The 16,184-nt window shown below is 42.7% G+C and overlaps 1 protein-coding gene across 3 annotated transcripts in view; it reads left to right on the forward strand.

Annotated features, from left to right (window-relative positions):
* The window catches only part of csmd3a (CUB and Sushi multiple domains 3a), a 534,059-nt gene that overhangs the window by 482,695 nt on the left and 35,180 nt on the right, over positions 1-16,184 (forward strand). For all 3 annotated transcript variants that reach the window (XM_037534188.1, XM_037534189.1, XM_037534190.1), the window contains exon 60: positions 9,501-9,674. In XM_037534188.1, the coding sequence (XP_037390085.1) occupies positions 9,501-9,674 (174 nt within the window). The remainder of the gene's footprint in view (positions 1-9,500; positions 9,675-16,184) is intronic.

Below are 16,184 nucleotides of genomic sequence, written 5' to 3' on the forward strand. Positions count from 1 at the left end.
GGTGGGGCAGCAGGGTGGGGCAGTGTGTAGCGCTGTCACCTCACAGCGAGGAGGGCCTGGGTTCGATTCCCCGGCCGGGTGACCGAGGTCCTCTCTGTGTGGAGTTTGCATGTTCTCCCCGTGTCCGGGTTCTCTGGTTTCCTCCCACAGTCTGAAGACATTGGGACATGCTACATTGCCACTGGGTGTGAGTGTTGGTGTCTGTCTGTCTGTCTGTCTGTCTGTCTGTCTGTCTGTCTGTCTGTCTGTCTGTCTGTCTGTCTGTCTGTCTGCCCACCCTGTGATGGACTGGCGACCTGTCCAGGGTGTATCCTGCCTTCTGCCCAGTGACCGCTGGGACAGGCTCCAGCATCCCCTGCGATCCTGAGGGAGAAGCGGCTTAGAAAATGAATGAATGAATGAATGAATGAATGGTTATGACCTGCCGAGGGTGTTTGCTGCCCTTCGCCCCAAAGATTGTAGGGATAGGCTCCAGCACCACGTGCAACCCCGAAGGATAAGGAAATTGCTGAGTGTGTTTCTGGTATTGGTAACACCAGAGCTAGATACGGTAGCCAGGAGTCTGGTTTTGAATCAGAGAGTCCAGTTTTGAGCTCCATTGTCCAGTTGGTACTGTTGACTGGATATTAAAAATGCCCAGGTTTCAGTTTCAGTTTCAGTTGCACAGACAGTGCATTGTGTGAGTACGTCTCACCACATACTTTACAGCACATCAAATTAGCACAACTCTAGTGGTGCCATTACCTTATCTGGAACATCCTATTTAGTACAGTAGTATTCATATCGAGGCACAGCTTGTGGTTAGGGTTAGGGTTAGGTGGACCAAGTTAGGGTGCTTTATGGAAGTTCAGGATAAAAAGGTAATTAAACCCATTATTTCTGTTACAGCTACTTTCAAAAAGCCCCCCGATATCCATCGTCCTCCGACGTCCTCCGTCCTCGGATTCACATAGTGAAGAAATTCTTGCGCTTTTGTGTTACACCATGAAACGTGTGTGTAGAGCACTTAAAGAGGTCAACCCATAATGTTCAGGTATTATTCGTCTACTTTTTTCACGGTTAAAGTACGAAGCCCCCCTCACGGCCTGGCTGGTTTATGGCATGGCTGAAACCTGGCAATGCCCATGCTGGCCTAGCTAACCTTACAGCTGTTCTAAACAGAAATGAGTCTTTCTATTACTGACCAGAACATGAAGACATCATCATGTCCAGTGGTGGTTGAAGGACAACAGAGAGGGGACACACGTAAAAAGCAACACTAGCAATGTTCTTTTAGTTTTAATAATGAAATGCGGCCTTTGTGAAAATGAGTCACCCTGTCGGGAACTTTTCTCTGGCTCTGACGCAGTTAGTTACCCCAGTTTTCCACGGTCCACAAAAACAAAAACCGTCGTACTCACACAGGCTCATTTGGCCCAGCGCAGCGTGTTGCTTCCATACCTGCCAGTACTTCCAGGCCCTGTGGCGACTCTGCAGTTTATCCAAATGAACTATTAATTCAGAGTGACCCTGGTCTTCTTTTGCTTTGGCTTTCTTTGTTCCCAAACCTCAGGCGCTTTTCCTAATGTTCAGGTTTGTACAATAACTGGTGGCAGTCTCGCTTCTTGACTTTTAATGCTGTAAACCCGGGGATTTCCTCTGTTTCGGCTGTAGGCCACGTTTTGGAGTCTAAAAAATAACTCGCCTTTACCTAAATTGTACCCAGCAGCGCCAGTCCTCGCACTCTTTCCCACCTCTGAATTAGTTTACGCAGACGTGCCCTGATTACAAGAGCTTTAGTTTTAATATGTCTACCATCACACTATTGGGTGGCATTTATTAGCTTCATTACCCAGCACCTCTTTCTTCTTTTTAGGCCCTGTGGCCATGACCTCTTACTGTTTTATATTACTTATACCTGCAGTAGATACGCCGTAGTCAGGCTAGACAACAAATTCCTTCATGAAATCCTGCCGGTTCATTAGGCGGAAAATTAGATCATTAAAAAAAGTATATTCTCAATACACAATATACATCACAACATTCGCTGAATAAGTCTGAACTCACAAAAAATCATCAGCACTGAGTACGAGTGCAATGATTTTATACCATTCGTGTACTACACTGCATTAAATCTAATTAAATAGGATTAAATTAGGCTTTCTTAGTGGTGAAACATGCAGTTTGTCTTAGTTCTTGCCGACAGTAACAATTTGATGGAATCTGGAAATTCCCAGTTTTCTGATTTCTATTGAAAATTGAAAATTGAGACCCCAGAGGGTTAAATCTGCTGCCGGAGTGTCGCCTCATGCTCACTGCTGTTCGCACCAGATAGATCATTTTATTTCAGTTTTAGCTGAGTAGACTTGAAGCCCTCTGTGTTACTGTGTTGTCTATCACTGTATAAAAGATGCATAAGGCTTCCTTCATTGCTGGATATACTGTGATTTTTTTCTGTGCGGGATCTCATTAACGGTGGAAATCAGATCATTAAGTGCTTATCATTGTTTCATTGTCATGTTTTCTATTACTACATAAAAGATGCTTCAAAAAAGCTTCATTTCGTGCTGGATGTAATGTCAATTTTTTTCCGAGCAAGCATGTGAACTCGTCCAGAACAGAATTTGGATTATTATTGTTTCGTTTAATCAGAGTGATGATATGAGAGCGATGTCGGACTGGTTAGATCACATTCTTACAGTGGTGGACAGTAACTAAGTAAATGTAATTGGTTTCTGTACTTTAGTATTTTTGGTGTATCTGTACTGAAGTTTCTCCGTTCTGGACTTTTTCCTTTCACTCCACTACATTTCAGAGTCTAATATCCGACTTTTTCCTCCTACATTTTGAGAAATCTGTCGTTCCTTTTGGTTTCTGTGTGTATAAAAACGTAACATGTCAAAACGAAAGAAGCGCAAAGCCAGAGCACCAATCAGGGCCCAGCGGTCACTTTGTTTAGAGCTGGTTTTGACCTGTTGGTCATACCGACCCGGTGCAGCACGCGGTTCAACGTCAGCGCAGCAGCGTAAAACTTTGGGAGAGTCTGTTCAACATAAATGATGAACTAACCTAACTTTGTGTAAATAGAGCTCAATATAGAAATATGTCCACATATGCAGTCGAGACTGACGCGGCTTTTTTCTGAATTTCTACAAACACCATTTCATTTTATAGTAAATGAGTTTGGGCTGGTTTATGTTTATGAACAGACGCCTACAGATCAACATAGTAAAGGAGCTCATCTGTGATCCTGAGTTTAAAGCCAGTTTTTATTCAACTTAAACTTGGAACTAAGTTGTAAATAAATCTGAAACTGAAACTTTGCTTGTGTGTAAAAAGTGATTTCAGAGCCACTCGGTTCTCCCTGATGGAAACTGTTTACCTTCAGTGTTTTGTGCTTCTGATCATTTTAATAGACGTCAGCGTCACTAATTAATGACGTTCTATTAAAAGACTGGTTTACCAAGAGAGACGCTGGAGGACTTTCACCTGAAATGAGTTCATGAAGCCAGTCTGGTTATAAAAATGATAACAGGACATCAGAGCCAGAATTACTCTTTTAGTACTTTTACTTTATACTTAAGTACATTTGAAGGTAAATACTTTAGTACTTTTACTCCAGTGGAGGTCTAAAGGGAGGAACTTCTACTTTTACAGGAGGAATATTTTACCTTGGGGGTCTCGACTTTAACTCCAGTACATGTCTTGTATACTTCGTCCAGCTCTGCATTCTTATCATATATATGAAACAGTCAGAAATTGTTTTATTTAGTGAGAAGAGGAGGTGTAACAGCAAAAATTGACACTTTGTGTATGTCTTACACAAAAAAAACCTGCTATATTTTTAATGCAAAGTCTTTTGCATCAGTGTTATCAACACATAATTAACAGCTCCGTTCAAACTCACGTCAGCCCCGGATCACATGCAGCTGTGTATTTTCACACAAGACCTTCACCAGTTTTATTTAGCGTAAACTTAACTGTATTAATTACTACACAAATGAGAGTGATGTGAAATTAACGAGCATAAAGCGATATGTAATTACATTCTGAAGTGCGGCTGATAGCGCATGAGCCGCGACTCTGCAGCTCCGTGTTATACAATAGGGGACGGCTATTTACAATGGAGAGTGTGTGAAGGAGTGCTGCGATTCCGTTTCTTTCCTTTTTTTTTTTCTTCTTCTGTTTTTTTTTTTTTTTTATTGGGACACTTACTCGTCAAAACAGCTCATGATTTATTCATCCTCAGCTCAAACCCAGCTGCTCTCCTCGGCTTCCTCTCTCTGCAGCGATGTCAAAATATCAGTGGACTTGTTTTGCATCTCCCACCTCTCCTTTTCAAACCGCAGATTTGCAATTTAAAGCATTGCTTGAAACCCCAGACTGAATGCGATTGATTTTGCCAATAGAAGGTCTATTAGCATTTTCAATATCTATGGAGAGATGGGGTACATGGGTACATGTGATGATAGATAGATAGATAGATAGATAGATAGATAGATAGATAGATAGATAGATAGATAGATAGATAGATAGATAGATCTAGACATAAGTTAAAGTATAAAAGTATGCCTATCTACATATTTACATGGCATATGAGAGTCGCTGTATTTACAGACAGCAGGCACTGAGTGATGTGAGGTCTAACAGCACATATTATAGACATCACTAACTCTGAGTTGCATCAATATTGTAGTGTAAAGTGCACAGTGAACATGTCATTACAGTAATCGTGATATATTGCACCGTGTGTATTTATCGAAGAGGCGATACAGTGATGTGGTTCAGCACAGTTCAGACAGCAGGAGATCAGTACCGTCTCTGCAGTAAGGAGAACTGTTGCAGAGCCTTATAGCAGTAGGTAAGAAAGATCTTAACTATGTATTTTGTACAAAATCATACCTATTTTGAGATGTAATGCCTGAAATTTGTGATTTAGGATGGTTGGAAAAGCATCCCAGGTGCTTCCTCATTAAGCTGTATGAGAGAATATCAGGAGTAGGTGTGTCAAAGGAGTCCGATGAAATGTAATTCGATCTCTTAAGCCGGCTTGGGAGTGGTCAGGGACACATTTGACAACATTTGCAGGGTCCAGATGTGTCCCTGACAGCAAAGAACAACTGTCCAACTGTCATCACAGCAGAGACAAAAGTAGCTTCTACTTCTGCTGGCTTCTTCGTTTGATTTTTTAAAATTTGTTTACAAGTTGTGTTAGCAGTCCATGTAATCTAAATCTTGTAACAGCTTGTACATTAATGCAGACAAGCACTTGCGAGATGCTTTTGTCTGAAAACAATCACAGTGAGAGACTCGCGTAGTAAATGCGGGAGGGCGATCACAAGTGATTACTGGAGATGCATTGGAGAAATGTGGAAATGCTAAGAGAAACGGCTGCATGTTTTTTTTGGTCTCTACATATGACCTGTCCATGCTCTGCCCACAGATATATCCTTACATCACGAGACAGGGGCATAGCAACAAGTAGGCCTGAGTTGGCCTCTGCCTTCCCACATTGAGCACAAGCTTAAAAATGCCGTCCGCTATTGTCTCAAGCCTTGCGCCTCACAATCTCCCTTCAGTTCATCAGCATGTTTGACTTTGAAGCTTCAGCTAGGGAATGTATGAAAGGGAGATATCGGTCTTCGTACAGTGTGCCGTGGTCTGCCCATTTAAAAATGTATTAAATGTCTGTCATTAATGTCTATGGTGCTTATGATAATCTTTCACTAACATTACAAAATGTAACGTATGACCAGTAAGCAGATGCTCGCGGTTATAACAGAGAAGAAGCTTTACTTTGGGATTCAGGCAGAGATATCGTCGTCAATACACAGGCATGGGTCAGTTCCAAAGTAAACCACAAAACACAGAAGGCGAACATAACCAAGCAGGGAAAAGCAGAGCAGAGTCCAAAACACAGGCAATGAGTCAAAAACCGAATATCTAATAAACCAGGCAACAGCACAAAAGGGAAAATCCAAAAAGCGGCGTAAACGAGAAACAGGAGAAAACACAAGGTCAGAAACACGGGAGATCAAACCTGGAATAACGCTCAGTAGTTTCTCTAGGAAAGCAACACCTCGCAGTGAACCTGACTATAGCCCGGGCTAAAATACCATCTAGGCAGGTCATGTGATAAAAACATACAGGTGAACATCAGTCTTCAGGCGACCTTGAGCGGTGATTGGCCGCTGATGATCTTCCCGGACTCAGGTGATGAGGCGGAGGACTCTGGGAAGTGTAGTTCATAGGCTGACTAGCCAAATAAGTGACACAAAAGCTAAAATGGGCCGTCAGTGACAAAGCAAATGTCTAGTTCAGTGTATGGAATAATCAAAAGGCATCAAGGATGTCAAAGGTCCATAAATCAAACGCATAAATGGTTCAAAAAACATGCTTCATGCTCGCTGCGGCAGTATGCTTTAGCCTAGAATGACTGGCGATATGTTTTTTTTTTTTTATTATTATTATTTTTGGCTTTATTATACACTTTTAATTTGTCCGATTTTAATTTGTCATCTTCATTGGAATAAATGTTGTCCTTGTTAAGAGCAGATGCATGCTTTGTAAGGAAGGGTTGCATTGGTTGTTGGGTTAATGTTAACCAGTGGTCTCATTAATGTGGGCATAACTTTGGTATTCTTTTGTCTTCACTGGAAAAAGTCCTCTGACCACCAAAAAATGTGTCTGGTATTGGCCCACCAAGTAACTTGATCTGGGCCTACCAGCAAAGGATGGCTGTGGCATTGCCAAGCTTGCAGTTTATTGACAGTAGGACTTAGTCCAACACTTAGTCCTTTCTCTCCAGGATGAGATGCTCAGCTAACAAGTAATAGAAGCTTATGTACACCGGTTAGCATTGCGCAATATGCATGCTTAGATCAATGCACAGTTGTTCATCTCAAATCCAATCAACTTTATGGTTTCTGACATTGCAGCTAAAAAAGTAGTAGCATTCGTGTTCCATAAACCTCTCTGAACTACTTTGTTTCTCTCAACGATTAAGTGATACACTAGTTTAGAAAAATCAGAAGCATTCCCATTAATTAGCAACAGTGTCGGAAGTGTTTTTGCTCTTTACTCTTGGTTACCTTTGACACAGGGTGGATCTCTCATGCTTCAATAGCTTCATATATATGTAACAGAAAACCCCTGCGAGGCAGCACTCTCTAGAAACAGCGGGGCGCCCAGACTAGAGTTCGCGAGCTCTCCGCCGCCTACAGGTCCTGCAGGCCTGACGCAATGCTTGCGGGAGAGCAGGAGCGATACCTGCTGCTTTGGCCGTCCTGCTTTATTTATTACCGTACCACTCGCAAGCCTCTGTACATCCTCACCCTCAATCACAGGAGAATAGAGAGAAAACGAGGAGCAACCAAAGCGGCCAGTTCTAATGGCTATCCACCGTCAGCGCTTGGCATTGTCTGAGTACCGAGTACACAGGGGAAGCTGCTTTTGTAGGGAGAAAAGTCTGAAGACGAGGAGCATCAGAGAAAACTGTGGAAAAAAGAAAAAGGAACTTTGTTGCAGCAGAAGATAGCGGTAGGCTTTCATCGTGCGCTGCGATATGTGTTTTCGAGCTCGGCTGCAGGGCAGAAGGAATCGTTTCAAAATACAGATCATGCTCTTCCACTTGTCCTCTGTCGATATGGAGTGAGAGTGGAAGGTCGGGGGGTTTTCTCTGTTGTTTTTATTTCCTCCTCAACATATGGACGATGAGCCGTGGCATATGCCCAAGCTATGAATAGTATCGATTTAAATGTATTCTCACTTTATTGCATCTGAAGCTTCAGATGAGCTCAGTAATGACTGAAGTGATCGAGTTCACTGAGTTCATTTATTTTCTGTGTAATTTATTCAAATTAGAATTGGAACCATTTTGCCGGCTGTGGAATTAGACCTCCGCATTTCACCCATCCGTGCAGTGTAACACCCACATACATGCACACTAGTGAACACACACACACACACACACACTAGGGGGCAGTGAGCACACTTGCCTGGAGTGGTGGGCAGCCCTATCCACGGTGCCTGGGGAGCAACTGGGGGTTAGGTGTCTTGCTCAAGGGCACTTCAGTCATGGACCGTCAGCCGAGGGAATCGAACCAGCGACCTTCCGGTCACAGGGCTGGTTCCCTAATGTTAAGATTAGGCTTGGGGTCAGAATTAGTTTTTGAAGGTTTGACCACCCTCGGCTTAAAGGAACAAATCTAACTTACACCGTTTCCCGACATAGTTGATCCATCAAGATATGTTTGGTGTCTGACGTTTGCTTCTTTAGTTTAGAGGCTAATGTAGCCAACAAGCAATGGAAGCTTATCGCCACCATTTAGAACAACTGCATGCCTGAACCACCACACACACACACACACACCTCAAACCCTGTCCAGTCGCTAATGAATCTTAGATAGACTTGCTTATGTGGTTTCTGGCACAGTACCACATACCGTTACCTGTAAAAGTCAATGGTGGGCCATTCATAGCAGTCCTAATGACTTCAGGGTTCATTTTTATTCAAAAGAATCAGGCTTGTTGTGTTTAAACTCTGCAGTAGTAATACTCCCAGGTCATAGTTTCAGTTGGTGACAGATGAGTCCATCAAAACTCTCTGTGGTCCATCTCTGTGGTTTCTAGGTAAATAAAGCAAAAGGAGGTTTCTCATTGGTTAGGCCTTCCCAGAGCTGGACTGAAGGCCTAACACTTCAGAATAATTGTCGATAGTTGAAATCAATCAATCACATTTTAATACAACTTTGTGAAAAGCACAAAGAACATCACCCTAGGCCTCCTAGAAGTTTCAGATGCACCCAATTGGAGTCTAACCGTGGCGACCCTAAGCTGGGCTCTGGTAATGTCTGCTGCAAGCTTTAAATAACATGAAATGTCTTTTATAACCTTCAGATGTTTGGGTTTAATCTAGAACAGCCAACAAATGTGCTAATATATCATCAGGATTCCCATAGAGTAGAGCCAGCTGGCTGAAATTAGAGTTATTGTAGATCTAGGTTGTTTTTTTCCCTCATTTTTTGACCGAGTTGTGACATTTATGGCTTGAACTCTGAAGGCCTAGTTCTAATAGGTTCTAATAAGTTCGGCACTGAGAAAAGTTGGCAAAAGTGTGGAAAATGTCAGGCTGCAAGGTGGCTGATGCTCCTGTAAGATATACAGAACACAACATGCCTTGGTCGGTTTTTTTATAGATGATGATTAAAGCTTTAAATGGGTCTGAAATTTTGTTCCAAACATAGCCCAAGAATTCTCTGGAGTTTTGAGTCCAACCTCGAGCAGTTTGCACAGTGTTAATTAGTGGATGTACAAACTTCGGGCACCAAACAAGGCTTGACCGCTCAGTTCCGTTCCAAGTAAAGGAGGGAAACTGTTTCAATTAGATTGATTTGGATTAAAACGGAAGGTGATGATTAATCAATAAACCTCAGGTGAAGTGTTGCCACGTTTTTAGTTGTGCTTTTGCATTCATTTCAGCGGGTCCATCCTAATACTTCTTCATGACTGTCTCCCTGCAGCGGTAACGTGCCCTCCTCCCCCCAGCGTGGCCCATGGAGAGGTGGAGGGGTCAGTGTTCCAGTGGGGCTCCAGTGTGGGCTATCGTTGTCTGACCGGCTACGAGCTGTCCTTCCCTGCTGTGCTGACCTGCGTGGCCAACGGATCCTGGAGCGGGGAGGTGCCACTCTGCATGCGTGAGTCTTTCAGTTAACTGTAACTGCAGGATAGCTGGCAGAGGCGGTGTTGGCAGTATTTCATATCTCTTCACATCATTTTAAGCTCTTTATTGAATTCAAAGTTATCGCCAGTGAAAAGCGTGTTGTGTTTGGTAGGGCTGCCAACGTAAAGATGCTAAACCCTGCATTAAAATCAGTAAATATAATTCTCTTTCAACTCGCATCCAGTCTTCCACTCGGAGGAAAGGGTCTGAGGCGCAAACCATGTTACAAAATGTTCCACACACTGTGGGCAATTACACATTTCCACCAGAGAGGCCGCCAAATCCCCATATCTTACATAGTGGAGCTTTAATCATTTCAATCATTCTCCAGCTCTCAGTTTTATATGAAATGTTCCAAGGCTCGTTAAAACAAGCAGAGAAATTCTGTGGAACGTGATTCTAAACATCCATGTATCTATCATATTTGTGTTTGTAGAAGGAAAAATATTTTTGTACAATTTGAATTTGTACAGTCTAGTAGGGCGGGGCGGGATACGGGTATGAAGGAGAATACTGGTAGGTCATCCTCTCGTGAAAAGAATTTTGCCACAGAGTGGACGCTGTTAGAAGCCCAAACACAGTGGACCACAAACAGGACCGAAATAACTCAAAACTGCAGCGTCCAGTGCCGCTTGCAGCTGCTCCTGTGTTAATCAGTATAGGTTTACCAAGTGAATGTATTTTTGGGCGCATGACACGTCAGTCAGGCGGGGTCTTTATACTTATAACTCTATTGTTTTGCTTTGTGGGGCAACACAGATTTTTCACCGTCACTCAGGGTTACGAGATTCATTGTTTCCCTGACAGTCCTGGCTAGTTTTAAAGTGCAGTGCAGGTAAATTTTATATAGTGCCAGGGAAGAGGTTTGTGTGGGCTACTTTCTAAACACACGACTGTTTTAATAAGAATACTGTGTTTGGGCAGCTTGTTTCATTTGTTTATGTTTGGACACATTTGGGTCCGTTTCAAACTGCTAGAGCTCACACGGGCCAGTCTTTCACACATACAGCAAGAATAAACTGACAAATCTGTCACGGATCAATGAAAATGTTCATTCTTTAAAGAGCACTGTAAATTTGTTTACCCTGGTCCAGGAGACTGTTAACCACAAATCAGCTGGTAAAGCCCATCCAAACTTACTCACCAGCCACTTTCGATTGCTTGTTAACACAAACAGCTAATCAGCCAATCACACGGCCGCAGCTCACTGCATTTAGGCGTGTAGAGGTGGTCAAGACGACTTGCTGAAGTGCAGACCGAGCATCAGAACGGGGAAGAAAGGGGATTTAAGGGGCTTTGAACGTGGCGTGGTTGTTAGTGCCAGACGGGCTGGTCTGAGTATTTCAGAAGCTGCTGATCTGCTGGGATTTTCACACACAACCATCTCTAGGTTTACAGAGAACGGTCCGAAAAAGAGGAAATATCCAGTGAGCGGTCAGTTGTGTGGACGAAAATGCCTTGTTGATGTGAGAGGTCAGAGGAGAATGGGCAGACTGGTTCCAGATGATAGAAAGGCAGCAGGAACTCAAATAACCAACCAGAATCTCTGAGGAACGTTTCCAACACCTTGTTGAAAGTCTGACATGAAGAATTAAAGTAGTTCTGAAGGCAAAAGGGGGTCCAGCCTTTTAAACTTAAACTTAGCAAAACTTAACAAGCCTGGAATGGTGAGATGTCCTTGTTAGATCCAGCAAGAGGTGAAATCTTGTTTTAGACAACAAATACAGTGAGCAAAATGGAATTGAGGATGAGCAAAGAGGTAAAAAGTTAATAGCTGCTTCTATACTAAAGCAACTATTACAGTGTCATAGTATTTAAACAGTGGGAAAACAACTTTTAGTACTGCTATAATAATAATAATAATAATAATAATAATAATAATGGCAGCAATTATAGCACTGGTAATAACAGTAATTATTATTATTGCAGTATTTTGTTATTTTTATTATCACTGTTATGTTTTCTCTTTGTTGTATATTGTGATATGAATATCGTCTGAGTAGTGAAATAACAACCCTCACATTTTGCTACGTCTATGTTTTTGACATTGATCCAAATGAAAAGTCAGATGTTTAGACTTGAACCTGTGGATGCAGAACGTTAATTTAATTCATTATGCAGCAACGATATTCAATTACATCAATTATAATTACATAATAACAGAACATAACAGTAATAACAGTAATTAACAGCAGAGTTCTAAGAGTTCGTTTCTGTAATGAAGGGCCAGACATCATACAGCGCTTAGCCGAGTTTCTCCCGAGCCACGCAAACACACCAGCTGTGTAAACAACTCATTATTTGCCCCCAGTCAAAAGTCGTGAACATGAACACCACACAGTACAGTGCCGTCAAATGGTTTTGGGGGGCACCTTGCTCTCTTCTCACGTTTAGAAGTCTCGCTTTTACTTTAAGTTAGAAAAACGTAATTCAAGTGCGTTTGTGACCATCAAACAGCTGTTTCCTAAACTTTCCTGTGATATATTTAGCTGAGGGCTTTGCCCCTGTTAGTGTCTTCCTTGGTATCAAATCAAATTTATTTGTGGCGCTTTTAACAATGGAAAGACAAAGTTTTAACATGAATGTAAAAACCCCAGGTGGGCAAGCCAGGGGCGCCAGTGGCAAGGAGAACCTCTCTCAGAGCTGGGGAAGGAACCAAGGAACCTTGGGAGGAACCAAGGCTCACCAGGGGAGGGGACCCATCCTCCTCTGGTCAAGCCACCTAAAAAAGGGACCCTGTACATCACACAGGTCATGTGTACTGACATAGCCCCTGTACTGATACAGTATGAAGAGCAGTTTTTGCGTAAATAATGATTTGAAGGTTCTCTTTCCCAAACTATTGTTAACATTTAGAATTAAACAGTCTGTGTTACGATGCCTTTATGCTCCGTTCTGATTGGTTGCTGGGTATTGGAGCTTATTTAAAAAGCAGTTCAGCCTGAAAAACGCCTTATAATATTGGGTTGGGTGAACACCCGGGGCTAAACTGCTGTAGGCCGGAAAGGCAGAATATTGTATGTAAAGGTTGCCATGACATCACGAAAACAATGGATTTAAAAAGGGCTGTTTTTTTATAGCTTAATTACTATTTATGGACTGTATGTTTTGTGTTTACATCACAGCACTGTGCAAAGGTCAGGAACATTAATTAACCATGCATCTCATTTATCTCATTTCCAGTCAAAACAGCCTTTATGTGCAAGTTATTCTTTTTTCAGGAGGTATTTTTGAGAAAGTTAGCCTGGGTAAGGAGAAAGTACAGGAAAAAATGGAAAGTGCAGACCAACCTTTCCGTTTACGCCACATGTGTTTGTAAGTAGAAGAGATATTTTACCATGATTTGGATTTAATTTGAAATAGTTATTGTTATTAAGACTGGTGTACAGACTTGTGTAAAGAAAAAACATCTGTCGCATTTTTGCGCCCCCCTTTTGTGAGTTTTAACCAAAAAATAAATAAATAAATCAGAGATTTGAAAAGTGCAGACTGAGACTTGTTAGTAAATAGATTTAGTTATGTTATAATTATACATAATGCATTTTGTAATAAGTCATTAAATCCAATTCCATAGGGAAGGAAAAACTCAAAAGGAACAAGCGGTTAGGGGGTCTCCTGACATTCACCTGGAAGACCTGGAAGACAGATTAAACTGTACATCAGGCAGACAGTCCTTAAAGCAGAAGACCGTGTGGCAGGTGTAGCTGAGAAGAAGCCCTTACTTAGAGAAGGACATAGAAGAAAAAAGGACACTTGAAACAGAAAAATGAAGCTGGATGTCTGAGATGTGGAGCAAGGTTTTATGGACTGATGTGTCCAAATGAGTAATTGCGGTTACATATGATCATAAGAAGCAGAAAGTTCAACCAACTTCTAAGACTGAACTTCAGAGGTGTGGAAAAATATCCCTGCAGATTTCTGTTTAATTGAAAGCGAGTCTCCTGAAAGATTGGAAGCTGCAATAGTGGTAAAAAGTGGACACACCTAATATTGAAGAATGTTATCGTTACGGGACGGCGGGGAGGCGGACCCAAGTGCAGAACAGAAACTCAGCAAAAAAAAAAGAGTAATAAGATATTACTATACGATGTACAGGGGCAACGGAGTGTGTGTTTAACGCTGCTAGTGAAGTAACCTGTATCCGGGTTCGAACCACTGCTGTAGTAGTCAGCAGTCCACGGTGCTACCGCTGCGCCACTGGGGCGCACAGGTGAACACAGGCAAAGCATCTCAAGGAAGACGGAAATGAGGGGGCGGGGCAGAACAGCAAACCAAGGAAACGGCAGACGCGGCGTTCTCAAACAAAGGCTGGGTTAGAGAAAGTTAAAACAAAAGATAAACAGAAAACAAGGCGCTTCATCTGCGATTATGAGAGGAAGGTCAGCTTTAGGTTTAATACTATTGCATGGCTTGGATTTTATTTTTTTTTTTTTGAGTCATTTGGGGGTAATTACTCTTTGATTTTTGAGGCAATTTCTTTTCGCGGCCCTCTTTTATTTTTCTTTGTGGTTTCGGGGCAGTTTTGTTTCTTTTCTTTTTAAAGAATAGGTACCGTAGGTCACAGGTGTGTCAGGTTAGCCTGATTAGTCCGTGGCGCCTCGCCGCCGTCGCCCTCTGCTGGCAGCAGGCGGTGCAGGTTGGACCCTTACAGTGACGTTACATTTAGTTGTTGAGGCATTTTCTGTCAAATATGTTTTCTCCTTTTGCTTCTAACACTGACAGATTAATAACTTGAACATAAAGGCTGCTTTGACTAGAATATGACTAGACTAGACGCAGTCCCTTTAAGTTACTGTAGCAAAGAAAGCGCGCCCTCTTGGATTGTAGGAGTCACGACACTTTTGACAGCCAGTGTACATGCAGTGTGATCTGGAGTTCAGGACGTCCTTCCGCTTTGAAGGAAGTATAAGAAAGCCTTACTCAGCCTGGCCCTGAGAGCCCTCCAGGTGATCATGCTGTACAGAGACCCCCATGACCCCACATGTCATGTGTCTGTCGTGGTTTGACTGTTCTAGCTTTCACTTGCAATTCTTTCAGAAAATTTTGCTGGAGTAAATCATGGCACAGTGCCAGCTGCTGAGGAGGGGTGAGGGAAAAATGCATCTCCAGGGTGGGGTAAAAAAAAAACCACCTCTAAAAATTCTGTTGCTCGTTTAGTGCTGATAAGGCGCGAATGGTAATTCACTCCGGGAGAGGATCTGCCTGAGCTACGGGATTAGCGTTACAGTAATATGCAGTTAAAGCACTGCAAATCATGTCTGTATGAGCAAACCAGAGTGGCAGCTCAGGTATTAGTGCTGTGGCTCTCAGGGCGAAGCTCAAGCAGCAAGTGTGAATATTAAAGAGCTGAATCAGAGGCTTTAATGGATGTATTTAATCATGCTAACACACATTCAGCACCGTGGACTGCACTGCAGCCCAAGCCGCTCGACCAGTCACCGTCTTCAGCGGAAAGCTTTTAAAGAGCTCGTTCGCAACCTTTTTCTTCTATTTTCCTCCTCCTGAGGTTCACTTATGATATTTATGTGTGTTTATAGATCAAAAAGTCATAATCCATTTTTCACATCACCATTTTCCCGCCTCTTTTATACCCTTAGAAGTGCTACTACGCCTCTGAGACTGATGTAAGTTTCCTCTGTTCTGATTGGCTCGGGATTGTGTGTCCAAAACGCAGCCCAGGCTAAAACACTCGGTATAACTGTCTTTTTTCAGCTTTCCATACAGTACTGTACAAAAGTGAGAGACCAGTATAGAGTTCATTCAGAAACAATTAGCCCAAAAACTGGACAAAAGCCTCAACAGCTGAATGTAGTGTTTCCACTTTACCTTTAGAACAGCTTACATTCTTTTCCAGTTCAAAGAAACCTGCAGAAATAATTTTCCGTTTTTAGCTTTTTCTAGATGTTTTCAGATCTCAAGCTGTCACGATTGGCCCCTCCCAGTTTTCCGTGTGCTTTTTGTTTTGGTCTAGTCCATGTGCTTTCTTTGTTTTGATTCCTTCCCAGTCCAGCCCCCTTGTTTTCTGACTCCGCCCCTGATTGTTTCCACCTGTGTCCTGTTGTCCCTTGTCAGCCCTCTTGTATTTAAGTTGCACCTGGAGCTGCGGGGTAGGAGGAGAAGAGGTAGACCTCAGAGAAGGTTTATGGATGTAGTGAAGGTGGACATGGAGATGGTTGGTGTGAAAGTAGAGGAGGCAGTGGATAGGGCAAGATGGAGGCAGATGATCCGCTGTGGCGACCCCTAAAGGGAGCAGCCGAAAGAAGAAGAAGAAGACGTTTTCCCATGTTTGGTTGCTGGTCTTTGTTTGGTGTTTGATGTGTTGTATAGTGTTTGATCTTCTGGCCCCGTTGTTTGTTTAACCTGTTTTCGTCTGTCCCTCCTGCTCTCCGTGTTGGCTCTCTGACCCTGGACCGTTTCGACCCTGATTATGGATTTGCCCTGCATAAATCTCGCTTATCTCCGCACATACGTCCGCCTCCTCATC

Source organism: Pygocentrus nattereri, chromosome 24 (assembly GCF_015220715.1).
Source record: "Pygocentrus nattereri isolate fPygNat1 chromosome 24, fPygNat1.pri, whole genome shotgun sequence".
In the NCBI taxonomy this organism is placed as follows: domain Eukaryota; kingdom Metazoa; phylum Chordata; class Actinopteri; order Characiformes; family Serrasalmidae; genus Pygocentrus; species Pygocentrus nattereri.